Source organism: Epinephelus moara, chromosome 4 (genome assembly GCF_006386435.1).
Source record: "Epinephelus moara isolate mb chromosome 4, YSFRI_EMoa_1.0, whole genome shotgun sequence".
NCBI lineage: Eukaryota > Metazoa > Chordata > Actinopteri > Perciformes > Serranidae > Epinephelus > Epinephelus moara.
This window is the reverse complement of record NC_065509.1, coordinates 29,584,522-29,599,878: the sequence shown is the minus strand read 5'-3', so window position 1 is coordinate 29,599,878 and position 15,357 is coordinate 29,584,522. Positions and strand designations below refer to the sequence as shown.

Sequence of the window (15,357 nt, the reverse complement as noted above, 5' to 3'; positions counted from 1 at the left end):
CATGTTGAAATAAATGAATCACATAAACAAAAAGTTAGCAACTATGCTAACAAGCTTCCATTTTCCTAATGGAGGGTAGTTAGCATAGCTTGCTATCTTCCAGTTTTAAAAGAGAAATAGGCCTAAAAACTTCAAAGTACTGTCATTCCTAACATATTACGAACCAAAATGTCCAACGTTGCAAAACCAATGCTCGCTTATCTTATTGACAAAGTGGGGAAAAACATGTAAATGTTTGTAGGCTGTCTAGGTCTGTGAAGTGCTGTAGCTCACCGTGGTAGTTGTCGGCTTGTCTCCCAGGAGCGTTGGCCCTCAGAGAAAAATAATCCAAGTTCAGCCAAGGCAAACACCCAGCCAGAGGCCGACACTACCTAACAGAAACTGAAAATAGCAGAAGAGAAACCAAACCCACCAACATGAAGGCGATCTGAACCCTGCTACAATGCTACACTGTGAATCAGTGAAAACAAATGGAGCAATAATCCACTTTATAATTCATAATAAATGAAGACATGATTCACTTTGTAAGTTATCTTATCCTTAACGGTCTCTCTGTTAATATAATACTTCATAGCTAATGTTAGCTACACGCTAACTTAGCATTAGCATAATTACCGTGCTATAGCCTCCCCATTACCCTTACCCCAACCTTACCCACCTCTCTTTTGACGTAACACTTCATAGCAAGCTAATTGCTAACCGAGCAATTTAGTTGGGACTTCTGCTTCCAGGCCAAGGAGCATAGGGGGCTCATCATGGACTAACATCTATGTTAGTCCATAATGAGCCCCCTATGCTCCTTGACTCGCCCACAATAGTCACGTTGCCAGAGGGCGGGTCACATAGCTCCTCCAGCTACAGTTATACCTACTGCAAAATAGCAGGAGAAAGACAGCTAATGCTAGCTAGCCCTGTCCTTTGTATCATGTGGGGAGAAGCACAACACTGAGCGGCCAATGACTTACCATGCTGAAATCACATGAAAACAAAGTTGTGGCTAATTTTTTAATGTTATTAACTTGGGTAGCTAGCCCCCATTTTCCCCAGTGGACGCTAGTTAGCCTTTGCCTGATATAGTTGTCAACTCATTACACTCCATTTCCATCTTAAGTCTGACATTGTGTCCACTCTAACTGATTTCCGTGGGGAAGTGTGATTTGATTTTCCCTAACGAGTTACCCACATATTCACCTGAACCTAACATCATTTTAAGACCACTGTGGGTCCACACCATTACTACGCCAGAGTAAGTCTGAGTAGGCAGAGTCTGCAGACCCTTTGCCAGTTATCGTAGCAGGCAGACCTATACCACATCTACCGCTAAATTACAGCAACAAGAGCGCTGTTTACGTCGCCAGGGCCACATGGCCTATATGAACACAAACAAGTCAAGGGAAAATTGATTGATTGAAGGGAGATTAACAAGACTGAGAACTGATAAATGTCATTCAGGCTTGCATAAAATCATATTGTGATGCATGTCAACTAACAAAACTACCATGGCTTTTGCCCTGTAGGTCGTTATTGTTTGTTACGTTAGCTAACAGTTACATGGTTGCTGTTGCTGGGTAACAGATTACACTCCATTTAAACAGCTTTCCCGGCCCTCGCCATTACATGTGGTGCACTGGCGCAATGAAATGGAGTAGACCCAGATGCGTTGTCATGCCAACATACCTGTGAGCCTAGGTTTTAAGAGTGGAGCGGAGCAAAGTAAAACAAACAATGACGTCAAGAGATATTGAGAAGACATGTCAACTAAGAATAGCCTTGATAGCGGCCTCTATCTATGTTATCTTGCTCACCATTGTTATTGATCCTCATTGGTTCCAGCGTACTGCTAAACAAAGCCTGACAGCAGCTTGACAATGGCGTTAGTCCCACCTGTAGTGCTGACTGGTTAAACATTAGTCCCCCCGTCGTGCTCATTGGTTGTTTTTTATTTTAACCGGGAAAATGCTGTTTCATGTCACAATACAAGACCACAATCAGTCAACTCGAACTCAGTGGAATGGACGAATTCAAAGGTCTGGGCCCAGGAAAATTTAGCCTAGCTCGCTAACTCTCACTTTCAAAGTAAAAAACAAACTTAACAGTATAAGGGTTATTAACAAATGCTGATAGTTGCTTATGGTGCATAACCAATGCTACATTAGCTTAATGACAAAAGGAGAAAAGACACTGTAAATCTTTATAGGCTGAACAGGGCTATAAAGTGCTCCAGTCAATAGCTCACCATAGAAGTTGACGTTTCCTAACAGTGCTGGCCCTCAGAAAAAATAATCCAAGTTCAGTCAACCGTTGCCAAGGGAAACACCCACCCAGAGGCCCGACACTTAGAAAGTGAAAAATGAAAATAGCTCCAGTATCATTATAGTTTACACACACACCAAAAAAATTAGCAGAACTTTAAAGTTGACTCGTGTTGAGTAAAGACAAGGAAACAAAGCAGAGAACATTTAATAGTTTAATTATAAGCTGCTGTATACATTCAGTGATTATTCCGATTTTCATGTTGCCAGAAGCCATGGGTGAGACCAGCAAAACATTCAGCTACAAGACCTAGTTTGTTGTATGCAATTTGTCAATTTTCATTCATATTTTTCCACATTGTACATAGTTTACTGCAAAGCAACATAAAACCACATTGCTGATGTGCAACACGGTTCTTCCAAGACCTTAGTTCGTTCAAACATGATTCCACCCAGTCTGTTGTGTGGTGCTCGCAGGAGGGGAGAGCCCTGTTTATACCACTCTGGTCTCAACCTTATCTTTGAGATCAACTGAACACAGATGGCACAGGGTGACAGCAGTGCTGAGCAAAGCTAGTCTGCGCATCCGAATGCCCTCAGTTGAGGCTGAAAAAGTCTTGTTTAAACTCAATTGGGCCCAATAGGAAAGGCGACTCATTATAGGTGGAATCCTGTTACCAGCTTGAAGAACACTGGGAGCCGTTCTTTCTCCTCCTTAGATACTAAGATTAAGCAACATCTTGCAATTTTTAAGGTTTTGTTTGCATCTTTTTTGGTTTCTTTTGCTATCTCACTCTAAGCTCATTGAACTGACACACTAATGTTGGTGCTGATATCGCTTTTTTTGTTTCTTTTTTTTTTGTCTTTTTTACATTTTCTAGTAGCCCACACAGAAACTTGATGGCACAAGAACTGACCAATAAGAAACTCTTTACAACAAGGTAGACTGCAACAGTTGCCAGGGGTCACACAGTAAACAAAAAAATAATCCAAGTTCATTTTGAAAATAAAAAAACAAATCAGATTCAATATAAAAAGCAAAGGACAAATGAACAAAAGCAAGTTAATTTCAAGTATAACTTACTCATAAAATAACTACACAGCATTAAATATTCTCATTATACATTTTTAAATTATTTATAAAATATATTTTGGCATATATGTTTTTTTTTATTTTTGTGTTTGTGTAACAAACGCTACTGTAGCTTCAGTTGAACACCAATGTTTATTTGTTTTTTTCTCTTGAAACAAAACATTAAAGGGATTGTCACATAACAACAGGTTATTAAAAATGATAATAGTAAACCCTATAGAGAGTTTCACATAGCAAGACATGAGTGACGATCCCTTCTATCCTAGCCCCATAGTCAAAAGTCAAAAAAAGTACAAGACCAGAGCACAAAGTTCTAATTTGTGCTCCACTGGCTACAATCAAGGTTGGGCACAGGAGATTTCAAAAGCAGTAAGTCTTGTTTTTTTTCATACAACTCAATTTGAACACAAGGATCTGTCTGTCCCACTTCCAGTGTTCAGAGCGGCTGGGCAGATAGCGAGAGTTCATTAAGCTCCATCCTTGATAAAATATAAATACTGTAAAGACCTCACAGTCTGATGACACTGGGATGTCCTCAGGGATACGCAGAGAAAGTTTCTCTTATTAGTCAGGGAAAGGGGCAAATGAGACCGAGAGGGCTCGCTTCCCTTCCCCCTGAATGCACTGAAAACTGTCGAAGGAGTAAATTGAGAATATTTTTTAAGATGAATCCTGTGTATGTCGTTTATTACATTGATGGAGCTCACTATACAAAGGAACAAAGAGCGATTTTGGCAGCTAGAACAAACTGCAAAACCAAAGAAGGCAAATATCAGTTTGTGATACAAAAGTAGTTCAAAAGGCATAACTGTACGTAATGAATTGGCACCTCAGGTGTCCAAACACGCAGTGTCCTGCTTTGGCGCAAGCGCTGGAGAGGTCCACTGGCCATGTCCATGCAGTCAACAGTAACCTGCCTGTCCACTCGTTGCAGACCGATAGAAAGAAAACTGAACAAAAAGCAAACAAGGAAAAAGTACTGCGACTACAACAAAGCCACATCCACTACCTCAGCTCGAGCACACAACTAGCTGCAGCATACTACAGTTCATCATCCTCAGCACGAGCCGGTTCTTCAATATCGTATACTGCAAATGGGTGTGTCTCTCTACTTCCACAGCCTGACGTTCTTCTGTGTACACACAGCTATTGCGGGGTACATATATATGAGTTTTACACTGCATGTGTGCATGAATGTCGGTGTGTGTCAATGAGAAGCTCGCTAAAGCACAATGTCCTTCAGGCGCTTGCTGCTGGGGGATTCCTTGTCTCGGCCATCGTGGAGAAGCGTGTTGATCTCCCTGACAGCTGGCTCACTGTCCTTCCCCTCCGGCTGCCGCAGCAGGCTGTGGTTGGCGATTCGCTCTGCGTCGCGGCATTTCAGCGTGTTGTAGGCAGATGATGGCTTGGACACTGGGCTCTTCAGGTGCACGGGGGAAGTGATGGGGCTGGCTGCCTCGCGCCCGTTGCCAGCTTCACGGATAGCCCCTCCATTGGCCTTGGGGCTACACACCTGAGACTCCTGAGTCCGCTTTCCCTTTAACTCTCCCCGTTCCACGTCCTCAGGCCCATCCTTGCCGAAGGTGGCAAAAGTCCTCTTGGCGGTGCCATCCTCGTAGTGGGGCACGTCCACTGTGGTGGCCTCGATAGACAAAGCGATGACATTACGGCCGTGCTCGGGTGACTTGGCACGCGCCGGGATGGGGACACGAGGCATCCAACAGCGGTCAGAGTGGCCTAGGATGCGACACTCGTCCTGGCAGTGAAAGCCTTCGCTGGGGTCTGTGAAGACACAAGAGGAACAGAAAACATGATTAAACTTGTCTGTAAAACTGGCTTTTCAACTTTTCTAGTCATTTGCACACAGATCTTAGGCTGCTCTTTTCTCCAGAGTTGCCTTCATTTGTATGTCAGAGCTGTCACAAAATAATAGAATGAATAAATAAAAATCAATGCTGCATTTTGTTTAAATTAAAACTAAGTTACACATTTCTGAATAATTTGCTTTCATTGCGATGCATCCCTGCATATGCTCAAGACTGCAGCCCTGTTAACGCTGCTCGCTGATAACAAGAGCTGGATGTTTAGGGCACTTCTAATGTGCCAATTAAATTACGTACTGTTAAATCAAAAGTCCATTTGCAACTCTTGTATAATTGGGTTTTCTGTAGCAACACTGGATGAAAGGCAGGTTTAAACAGTGCAATCAGATATCTCACAGAGAGAGACAGCAGACAAGTTGCGGTGTTGTTGCCTGGTTCTTCTCTCTCTTCCTCTCTGTCTCTGTCATCTGGCGCCGAGTTATAAATATGTAATGATGTTTAACGCTGGAGTGGAAAAAAAAAAGGATTTGCCTGAGTCTGTATAACTGCACTCTTTCATACTTTGTTGTGTTGGAGGGGAAGGACTTTTTTCTATAGTTATAACAACAACAAAAAAATGCTGTGCTCTCTTACTCAAACTGAAATGCCTTTAATTAAAGAGAAACTTTTCAATGTGGACACTGTTTGTTCATGTTTTCAAAGATGGTCCAGCACTGAGTGAGACGAAACAGGCAGTAATGTAATGTCAATGGGCAATTTCGCATTGCCAATTTTTGTCCATTAAAAGTGCTTATTTTTGTCACTGACAGGCTCAGATTGTTATTCTAAGTGTCTGACAACTTACGGAAAATATTCCTACAGAGGCAGACCTTTTTGTTAAGAGTAAGATATTTTTTGTTTAACCAGAAGCAGCCCCGAAATTGCAAGTGCCAAACACACCAGACTGTAAAACTAAGAAAACTGTCTTGGTTCGTCTCTCCACTGTTCCAACAATCACCAGCTCTGGGTTGGTTGAAATAAACCATTAATGCACCCAGTTAGATGTGAAAATATGCTGCCTCTGTACATGCTAAATTTACTGTTTACTAAATAGAGTCTGGTGAGTTTGGAGATGGCGATGTTGGGCTGTTTCTTGTTAAACAAAAAAATGTCTTACTCTAACAAAAAGGTCTCTCTCTGTAGGGATCCTTTCAATCATGTTGTCAGACACAGAATGATAATCTGAGCCTGTCAGTGGCAAAAACAAGCACTTTTAGTGGTTACATTGCAACCTGTTTTGCTGCTGCCAGCTGCAGCGGTCTCGCTCAATATTGGATCAGTTTAAAAAATTGTTGTCTCCATTAGTCACCCAGGGTGCTGTCACACCTGCCCTGTTTGGTTCGGTTCAGTCAAACTCAAGCTCGTTTGCCCCCTAAGTGTGGTTCATTTGGGCAGGTGTGAACACAGCAATCACACTCGAGTGCGCACCAAAAACAACAAACAAACTTTGGTGCGACCTCGATCCGAAGCAACTACAGTCGCATTCAGCACATCCAATGCATCAAAACATTGTTTTCTAGTTGGAGCCGCGCCTCATTTTCAAACTGTATGGTTTGACTAAAATGAACAATGACAGCAATATAGTCCACGATGAGCAGCGCTAAAATCAACCTGCGTAGTTGTCCCTCCATTGTGACATTAGAAAGTGTCACATTTATCTTGCAAGTGTACTCTTCTTCAACGTTTTGTTTACTTCCTGGATTTTTCCCACATGGAAATTCTGACCAATCAAGAAGGCATTTGATCTGGTCCGTTTGTAAATGCTGCCGTGAGAACACGACCAACTTTGGAACAAATTTAGTCCCTGATTCAGACCAGAGCAAGACAACTCTAGGTCTGAAAGCACCCTTAGAAACAAAAACATGAGGAAATAGGGTCCAGGTTGAAAAATACAGGAGTGTTTCACTGTGTTTTTGTTCACATATACGTACACTGTAATTGCTGAAAGAGCTTTGTGGTAGATATCTGGAAAGAGTGATGCACAGTACACTCTCACAATTATTCAGCCCTAGAAAACATAATTTCAAACTCTCCATGCCACTGTGCTGTTGTGTTTTCCACCTGCTCCAATCTTGAGAAAGAACCTGCCACACAGATGCGCAATGACACATTTCTGCGCTCCCCCACTGCTTGTTTCACTCCTAGCAAGAGCCATCCTCCGTTCCAGAGGCCCAAGGTGACAAGAGGGGATTGTGAGAGGGATTGCCATCGACCCAAATGCATACGCTTACATCTGGCAATCGCAGCTTGACAGATCACCTAATTAAAATCACTAATGATCTGTTTTTCTCCCTTCTTTTCCTGCACTCATGAGAGGCACCTCTGCTTAGACCCCGGGGATCGATATTTAAAGATTGGAGACAGGCTTTTCAGGGGCAAGATATGCCAGTGCTGTCTCTCATAAAGTATAATCTGATGAGACTGACAGATAACATGGTGACTAAATGACTGGCTGTGTGAGTAATGTGGAGTATCATGGGCTGTTTGAACCCAGAAATGGGAGCTCTGAAAGAATCATCATGCTCAAGGCTGAAAATGAACACAGACCATGAGTGACCGATCACATGAATGCTTCACTGTGAGACAGAGGCGGCACAGAATTAGTTTCCTTTGATCAAGTTCGTGTCTACATCAAGTGGCAACCTTCAGAGATTAAAAATGAAGCCAAAAACTGCAGTTCCTCTAAAGGCCACTTGAGGCTAGCTCCAAGAGCAAGTCAATCCCCACAGAGCCCCAACTTTACAGCAGAAATAAACATGTTTACAGTCTGGTACAAAAATTGGTTATGCTCTCTGTAGCTAATTCAAACATTTATGACAGCTGTACAGGGGCGTAAATCTTTACATAACTCACCAGTTAAATGTTATCAAGGCTTAAAGTTATACATAATTAAGGTCGTGGCTGCTTTGAGTGTCAGACAGGTGCTGTCTGTTGACATGACATGGTTAGGTTACGTAACCACGGTGTAACCTTAGATTCAAAGAGTGTTGGTGCAGCTGTAGCTGTTGCTACTTCAGCGTGTTGTCAGTTCATAAAAGTTATCTGAAATGTTTTGGTTGCCTAAAAAAGTCTTGCTCAGCATTCGGTTGTACTAAACGAGCCTCTAAGGAGTCAAATGTTCCGTTTTTCCAGTAAGAACATTTCATTTAATGGTTTTAAGCACAAATTAGCAGTAGCACTAGCATTAGCACAGTTAGCCATAGCTGTAAATTATGGTGTTAGCATTGTCGCCTCACAGCAAGAGGGTTCCTGGTTCGAACCTTGGGGTGGGGGAACCCCTCTGTGCGGAAGCGTGGGTACTCCAGCTTCCTCCCACAATCCAAAGACGGGCCAAAAAGGTTAGGTTAATTGGTGACTCTGAGCGTGAATGATCGCCTGCCTCTATGTGTCAGCCCTGTGATAGTCTGGCGACCTGTCCAGGGTGTACCCGACCTTTTGCCCAGTGTTAACTGGGATAGGCTCCAGCCCCATCACAACCCCTAACAGGAAAAGCGGTGATGGAAAATTAATAAATGAATGTAAATTAACCGTGCTAACTAAATTAGTTGCTAGCGTTAGGGTTATCTCCAAACTCTTATCCAAATATGGTCACGTCTAGCTCCAAAAATCCAAGATGGTGGCAGCCAAAATGCCAAACTCAAGGCTTCAAAATGAAAGTCCACAAACCAGTGGGTTTCTGTCTGTACAGTCTATGGTCTATATGCACACACAGACCCATACACACAGATTTACCCCAGTAAATGCAAGGGACATCATTCTAATATGCACCTCTATATACTCTACAATTACAACACAAGTTAACATCTCAGCCCCCAGGAATTCTTTCAGTGTGAAAAATATTAACTTTATGTAATATCATTACATACCATCGTCCACATTATCCACACTGCAGCACAAATACAGATTTCTTTAAAACCTCCATGCAGTTAAAATCATTTCATGTGGCCGAAAAGTAATAATGAACCAATTGAATATATTGTGCACTGCTGTATGTATGTAAATGTGCATGAATGCTGATTGGTCCAGGCGGGACTGCACTGGCAGCAATCAAGGAGACAAAAGGCACGAAGCTGGGGATTTTGTTTAAAGAGAAGGGATCCAATCAGAATGTAATAATGTAATCAAAAGTCTTTACGAAAGTCTTTACCAGGTAGCTGGAACATAATGGAGGCCGATGAATGAGAGAAAAGAGAAAAAACATGCTCCACTCGATTAGATTGTCCACTGCCACGGTATTTTCAATGCCATGTTCTTTTTTTAAACCTATAGAGCTGCTTTGTCATTTACTGTATTTCGACCCCTTTCTGATGCCCTCTCTCTGATAGTAAAGATGCCAATATCTCAGTCACAGCAGCAATGTTACGTTTATTTGTTTTAACTATATTTTAGTACTTGCTGGAACTGAGAAACCTTGGATGTAATTTGAAAGTTGTAACGTAAATTTCAAACTTGTACACTTATCACTTCATTAAATTTGTTAATTTGAAATTTCTCCCCAAATCGTGTTTGACAAAGCAGATCCTTTTTCTCCGCTGATTAAAGATTTACAAGGATCTTGGTTATGAATGCAATTTCCTCTAAACACTTTGGCTTTTTTCTATAGCCTGAAGCACTTTCTAAAGCATGAAAAGCCTCGAGGCACAAAGAAATATACACAAGTTGTATGCTCTCTACTTAGCAGCGCATGCATATGCAGTGAATGCCATTTTCTCTCCTTTCCTTTAGGGGTCTATGGGAGAGCAACTGGGTTGTAAATGACATTGTTATGAAAGCCAAGTGCCATTAACACTCACACATCCTGCCTCTGCTCAGAGCTTCATAAAACGCAGATGTCGCTCTAAAAAGACCCACAAAAAACGGAAGAGACAAAATTTAAATTAAAAAAAAAAAGTGACAGGCCATCGACCTCTAACAAAACACAATCTCCTCCTATTCCAAAAAACGAGCTGGTGAGAGATGAAATGATGGCTTTTGCAGCCACACTTAGGTTTGGAAGTCAACACGTACAGAATGGAAGACAGTGAAGGCACCTCCTGCTGTGAATGCGCATTCAAAGTCATCAGGAAAATAAGCTTGCCAATCAGTTCCAGGAGCAGATTTGAAGTACAGTACAGAGCAGGATGTCATTTTCTATCAACGATTTAATACCTATTAATTACTGAGCGAGCTCCACTGGGAGGGGGAATTTTTTAGTGTTCCACATTTAAAACACAAACAGTCTGTTGGCGGCAAAAAATGTATGTATCAAGTAACACAGTGCTGCTATCAAATCAGACACACTGCAATTTAATACTGAATTAAGGTCCAAAGACTGGCGAAGGCACCGGGGAGCAGTTTAAATATGCATGTACTGATGCACATGGTTTAGGAAAATAATAAATATTGCCACTTCAAATGCAAAAGCCAGATTCTCTTGATAATGCTGGTCATGTTTTTTTGTTTCTTGTTACCTGGAATAGCATCACTTTGCATCAGCACGGGGAGAAAACCCACACGCTCCCTGCCATTTCATCTTGCATCTGCAGCCTGCCAGCAGCCGATTCAATCCTGTCTCCTTCCCTCAATCAGATGAAGGCGTCTTGACTTCAAATTACAGCAGACAGGTCTTCAGCTCCAGCATGGGGATCCCACAACCTGACAAGCTCATTGCTCAATTTACCCCTGTGCACCGCATATAATGATCCCTTCATGTCATACAGCTGGAGGTGCTATTTGTTTGTTGCTAATGTAGCAAAAAAAGAGGAATCAGCAAAAGACTGAAATCCCCCGACGCAAGAGGGAAGGGTTGTGTTCACTGGAAGAGGCAACTCCCCGAAAAACTCCCCGAGCTTTCGCCAGCTATATTGCGTCCTGCTTGGCTAACACATGGAGCCTGGCTTGGAAAGCACAGGCGCTTTTCCCTCCAAAATTAGCGCACACAGCCTCAAGGTTGAAAACAATGATGTAATCCCATAAAACGAGTGTAAGCAGCCGCAGTCAACAGAAGGCCAGATTGGAGGGCCAGAGACGGGGCTGACTTGATGTGAAACCTCTCTTCTTTTTTTTTCAGGTGACAAAATCTTCATTTTCTATTTCTTAGCTTAACTGGAGCCAGGAGGCGATGGGGACTTGCTGTATGACACAATTCAGTCAGTTTGGTTTTACAGCATGATGAACCCTAAAAAGAATTTGGAACAGCAGCGTGGCATGATAAATCATTTTACAAAGAATGTCTGCCACTTTTGGCTTAAACTACTTTTTTGTATTCCTCTGTATGCTGACATTTTTGTTGTAGCAGTAACAATAAATGTCCTGATTCTGTTTGAACAGACAGCCAGACAGTATAATGTGGATATTACTGTGATGTAGCGGTTATGAAAGCAAATAATTTAGAGCAATTTAAACCTAGAAAAGCTTTACTTGTGGCCTGCATAGACTTTGCTGTTTGTCTTTGATTTCCCTTGCTTTCCCGTTCTCACTGTTTTTTTTTCCATATTAAACTCTATCAAGTGCTGTGACAAAGCAATCAAATAAAACTTGTCTATAGTCTGAAAAGACAATTATTAAGCTCTGGTGATTGAAAGAGCAAACAGCAACTCTGACATGATGCTTTAAAGATCCAGTGTGTAGGATTTATGGAAATAAATAGGCAGAAATGGAATATAAGTATAAGTATGTTTTCTTTAGAGTATAAATACCTGGAAGTAAAAACTGTTGTGTTTTCATTACCTTAGAAGGAGCTGTTTATATCTACATAAGAAGATCGCTATGTTGCACCACCATGTGTCTACTGTAGCCAAGAAAGGACAAACCAAATACTGGCTCAAGACAGGGCCATACACGATTTCGAATCAGCCACTGTAGTAAGTTGTTGTTGGGCTAGTGATGCGTTAACAACATGTCGAACAGCATCAGAAAAACTCTGATTTGTAACATGAAACTGTTTACTCAGTGTTTATAATCACCTGCTTCGACCTCTGTGGTTAATTCGGCTCCCGGTAAAAACCTCCTGAACAATGAACACTGAAGGAATTCTAACCAGGAGAAGTTTCAGCTGGTTGCAATCTGCAGTCCTCACCGCTAGATGCCACTAAATCCCCCTAAATCTTACACATTGTTCCTTCAAGTCTATTTTTATAGCCGTGTGAGAGGGCTGGTATAAAATCCAAAAGGTCTCCACAAAGTTAAATACATGTGACCGCAGTCCCGCTGACCCTTTCTGAGGACAGCCGGGAGCCAACACATGTCTGAGTGTTGTACAGAAGGATTTCATTTGCAGCTAAAATGCCGTCCACTTCTCTGCTCTCATCTTGGTGTATCTTTGACAGTGAGATGGCTGTTTTCTAATTGCTCTCCATATTAATTTTCCATCCTGGCAGTCACATGGCAAAGATTGATTAAATCTAAATTGTTACTACAGAGTCTTGATTGAGCCTGTGATGCAGAAGCTGATGGAGGCATCACAGGGGAGGGAAAATTCAGAAAATATGGCACCGGCAGAATAGAGGATGTCTTTCTGCGAATGTCGGGGCTCAGACTCCAAATCGTGCTTGAGTCCAAACACGCATGGCCTTGCTGATCCTAACACTGGGGATGGAGCTCAACATCTAGGCTGCCCTAACTACAGCAGAGGGTAGGTCTACAGCCAGCTGAGGCTGAGGCTTGGCCAAGCAGCCTCCTACTCTACTCACCAGGGAGAGTCCAAGCACTGCTGTCATCCCAGCCAGCCAATTCAGTCTGTGGGCCATAAATCAGCCTGGAGGCCTGGCTCCTGCGGGAGCGGCAAGATGGAGTGTGATGGTCTTGTTTTTACAAACAGTAGAGGGGCACCCTTACTGCGCCACGCAAGCCATCATTCTCTACACAGCACCGAGTCCTCTCCTTCTCCCCACAGCATCTGGTTCAGTCACATCAAGCTATCCCCCCCCGACACCCCCAGATTCATCCCTCGCAGCTCCCCTCACAAGCCAATCCTTTATGCTTCCCCTCCTTCTGTCCTCCTCTTTCATCTCATCAGTACCGCTGTCTCACGTACATTGCTGTAATTAAATAAATCCTTCACCCAAAAATCTCTCGTTTCTGCCTATCTGACCAGAATTCCTCCTGCTCTTCCAGTCAAATATTAATTGTCGAGGAAATTAGACTCACTGGGCGGCCTTGTTAGTACTGTCCTACGGCTGGTGAAGCCAGGGGTTCATGTGGCACTGGTTCTATTTCTGAGCATTAGTACCAGTCAATTTATCAAGAGCGAATTCACTGTCTAATCCATCCAGCACTGCAGAGAGTGTCTGACAGCCTGTCACTTCCACCCGGCCTGCCCGTGTCCTCCCAAACGCCGATGCAAAATGGCAAGTTAACTTAATTTCCAGCTCATCTTACATTCGCAATTCTTTATAAGCACTTGTCAGTGACTGTTTTAAAAGCGAGCAACAGTTCTGCAAATGTTTACTTCCGCTGTATGTACTCGCTCCCTCCCCTCGCCGCAGCCCATCCAGCCCAGCCTGTGCATTCTACAGCAGGTCCTGTTATAAAGAATGAATTTCCAAACTGGTGTTGACAAACAATGCACTAGCTTCTAAATTGGTACAAACAGCATCTGTTTAACAGCTGTGTAACAGCAGCAGGAGGAGAAAAAAAAGCAATCGCTATGCCGTTTTATAAATCACTATGTCATCGCAGAGCACTGTTTTGTTCAGAAGCAGGACCACTGGCCAATGGACTGCTTGATGTAGTGGAAACGATGCGAGCTGGTTGTCATGATGACATGCATGGGTGGGCTGCTCTCAATGCCCCGGCAACAAATGCTATATAGCAATACTTCCCGAGAGGATTCTCTTTTCTTATTGTGCCCTGCTCCTGTTAACACTGGCTCCTAGAGGTTGTGGTGTCTCAGTAGGGCTGCAGAAGCGTTGCCTTTGGCTTATATCGTGACATATGCAATGCTCAGAGGGGCAGGATTTACAGCGGTCAGATCTGGTGTGATCTGCAGGTTTTTGGACTATAACTCATGGCCTGGTTTTACATGAGCCAGTGACTGTTTAACTCTCTCAGCAGGCAGTCTGGACTGGGTTTAACCCAGACACAAAGGCAGGGACCTAAGCCTGGCTGCATGAGGCTGGACTTGGCTGAACAGAAGAGGTACTCAAGATAGACGACTGCACCAATACAACCAACTATTGTATCTTTCCATATTTGGTTTACCCTCTTTTTACCTCGATGCCTTGGTTCCATAAAGTCAGGTAGCTGTTTCCAGTTTGTATCCATCCCTATCAAATAAACAACAGATAAATACATAAATAAATAATGTGTCCACAAAATATCAGAGAGCCTTTGGGGAAGGCCGGTATCTTGTCTGCGTGCACAGAGCCCAGATGTTCATCCACACTGTCAATCCAGCAACATGCTTAGCAAAGACAAACTTGTTCCTCCTGCTCATAATGATAAAAAAAGTGACCACAGACTGAACAGATGCTGTTCAGGTGTCAAATTAGTTCTCAGAGAAAACTCCTGATACTGTTGCCTGCAAATGTTTCATATCATTCGACCCAGAAGGAGCTGGACTGACATTTGTAAAAGGTTATTTCGTTTTTTTTAGGCATGTGGCTACACAGCTTTGCTTTGCAACTAACATATTTGATCATTTAAGACACATTCTGGCCTCTCCTTGCTGGATACCAGCTGAATTCAAGGGTCTCATGGATCTGCATCTCCATACTAATCTGACCTAATAACACCACACACACCAGCACGCCCTGGTTGCGCTCTTGAAGATGGTCTCCTTGTCATTCTTTAAATTAAAAAAGAAATCTGTTGGCTTCAGAGCATATGCTCCTGTACCTTTTTTCTCTGGAATAGGCTTCAACTACATGTACCCTAACCCTTTACCTAGTCGGGTCAATCACCTTTTCAAACATGTAGATTTTTTTTTTTTTAAAGATTATTTCTGGGGCTTTTTGCCTGCAATTGATAGGACAGTATTACATGTAAAAGGGGGAGAATGAGGGGGGATGGCACGCAGCAAGAGGCTGCAGGGTGAAAACGAACCCACGGCCGCTGCAGCAGTACATGGGATGCTGCTCTACCCACTGAGCTACTGGACGCCCCACATGTAGATGTTTTAATGTGATTCTTTTACTTTAATTTTTAATATTACTGTATTTTTCTGCTGAAT

At 42.7% G+C, this 15,357-nt stretch overlaps 1 protein-coding gene across 10 annotated transcripts in view; it reads right to left on the bottom strand.

Annotated features, from left to right (window-relative positions):
• Window positions 1-2,459: 2,459 nt before the first annotated feature.
• Window positions 2,460-15,357, bottom strand: part of pcdh19 (protocadherin 19) — a 70,124-nt gene continuing 57,226 nt past the window's right edge. For 6 of the 10 annotated variants that reach the window (XM_050042665.1, XM_050042664.1, XM_050042671.1 and 3 more), the window contains exons 5-6: window positions 14,399-14,452; window positions 2,460-5,127 (exon numbers count right to left, since the gene is read on the bottom strand). In XM_050042665.1, the coding sequence (XP_049898622.1) occupies window positions 4,568-5,127; window positions 14,399-14,452 (614 nt within the window). In that variant the 3' untranslated portion in view covers window positions 2,460-4,567. The remainder of the gene's footprint in view (window positions 5,128-14,398; window positions 14,453-15,357) is intronic. The other 4 variants (XM_050042668.1, XM_050042667.1, XM_050042669.1 and 1 more) reach the window with 1 other exon arrangement.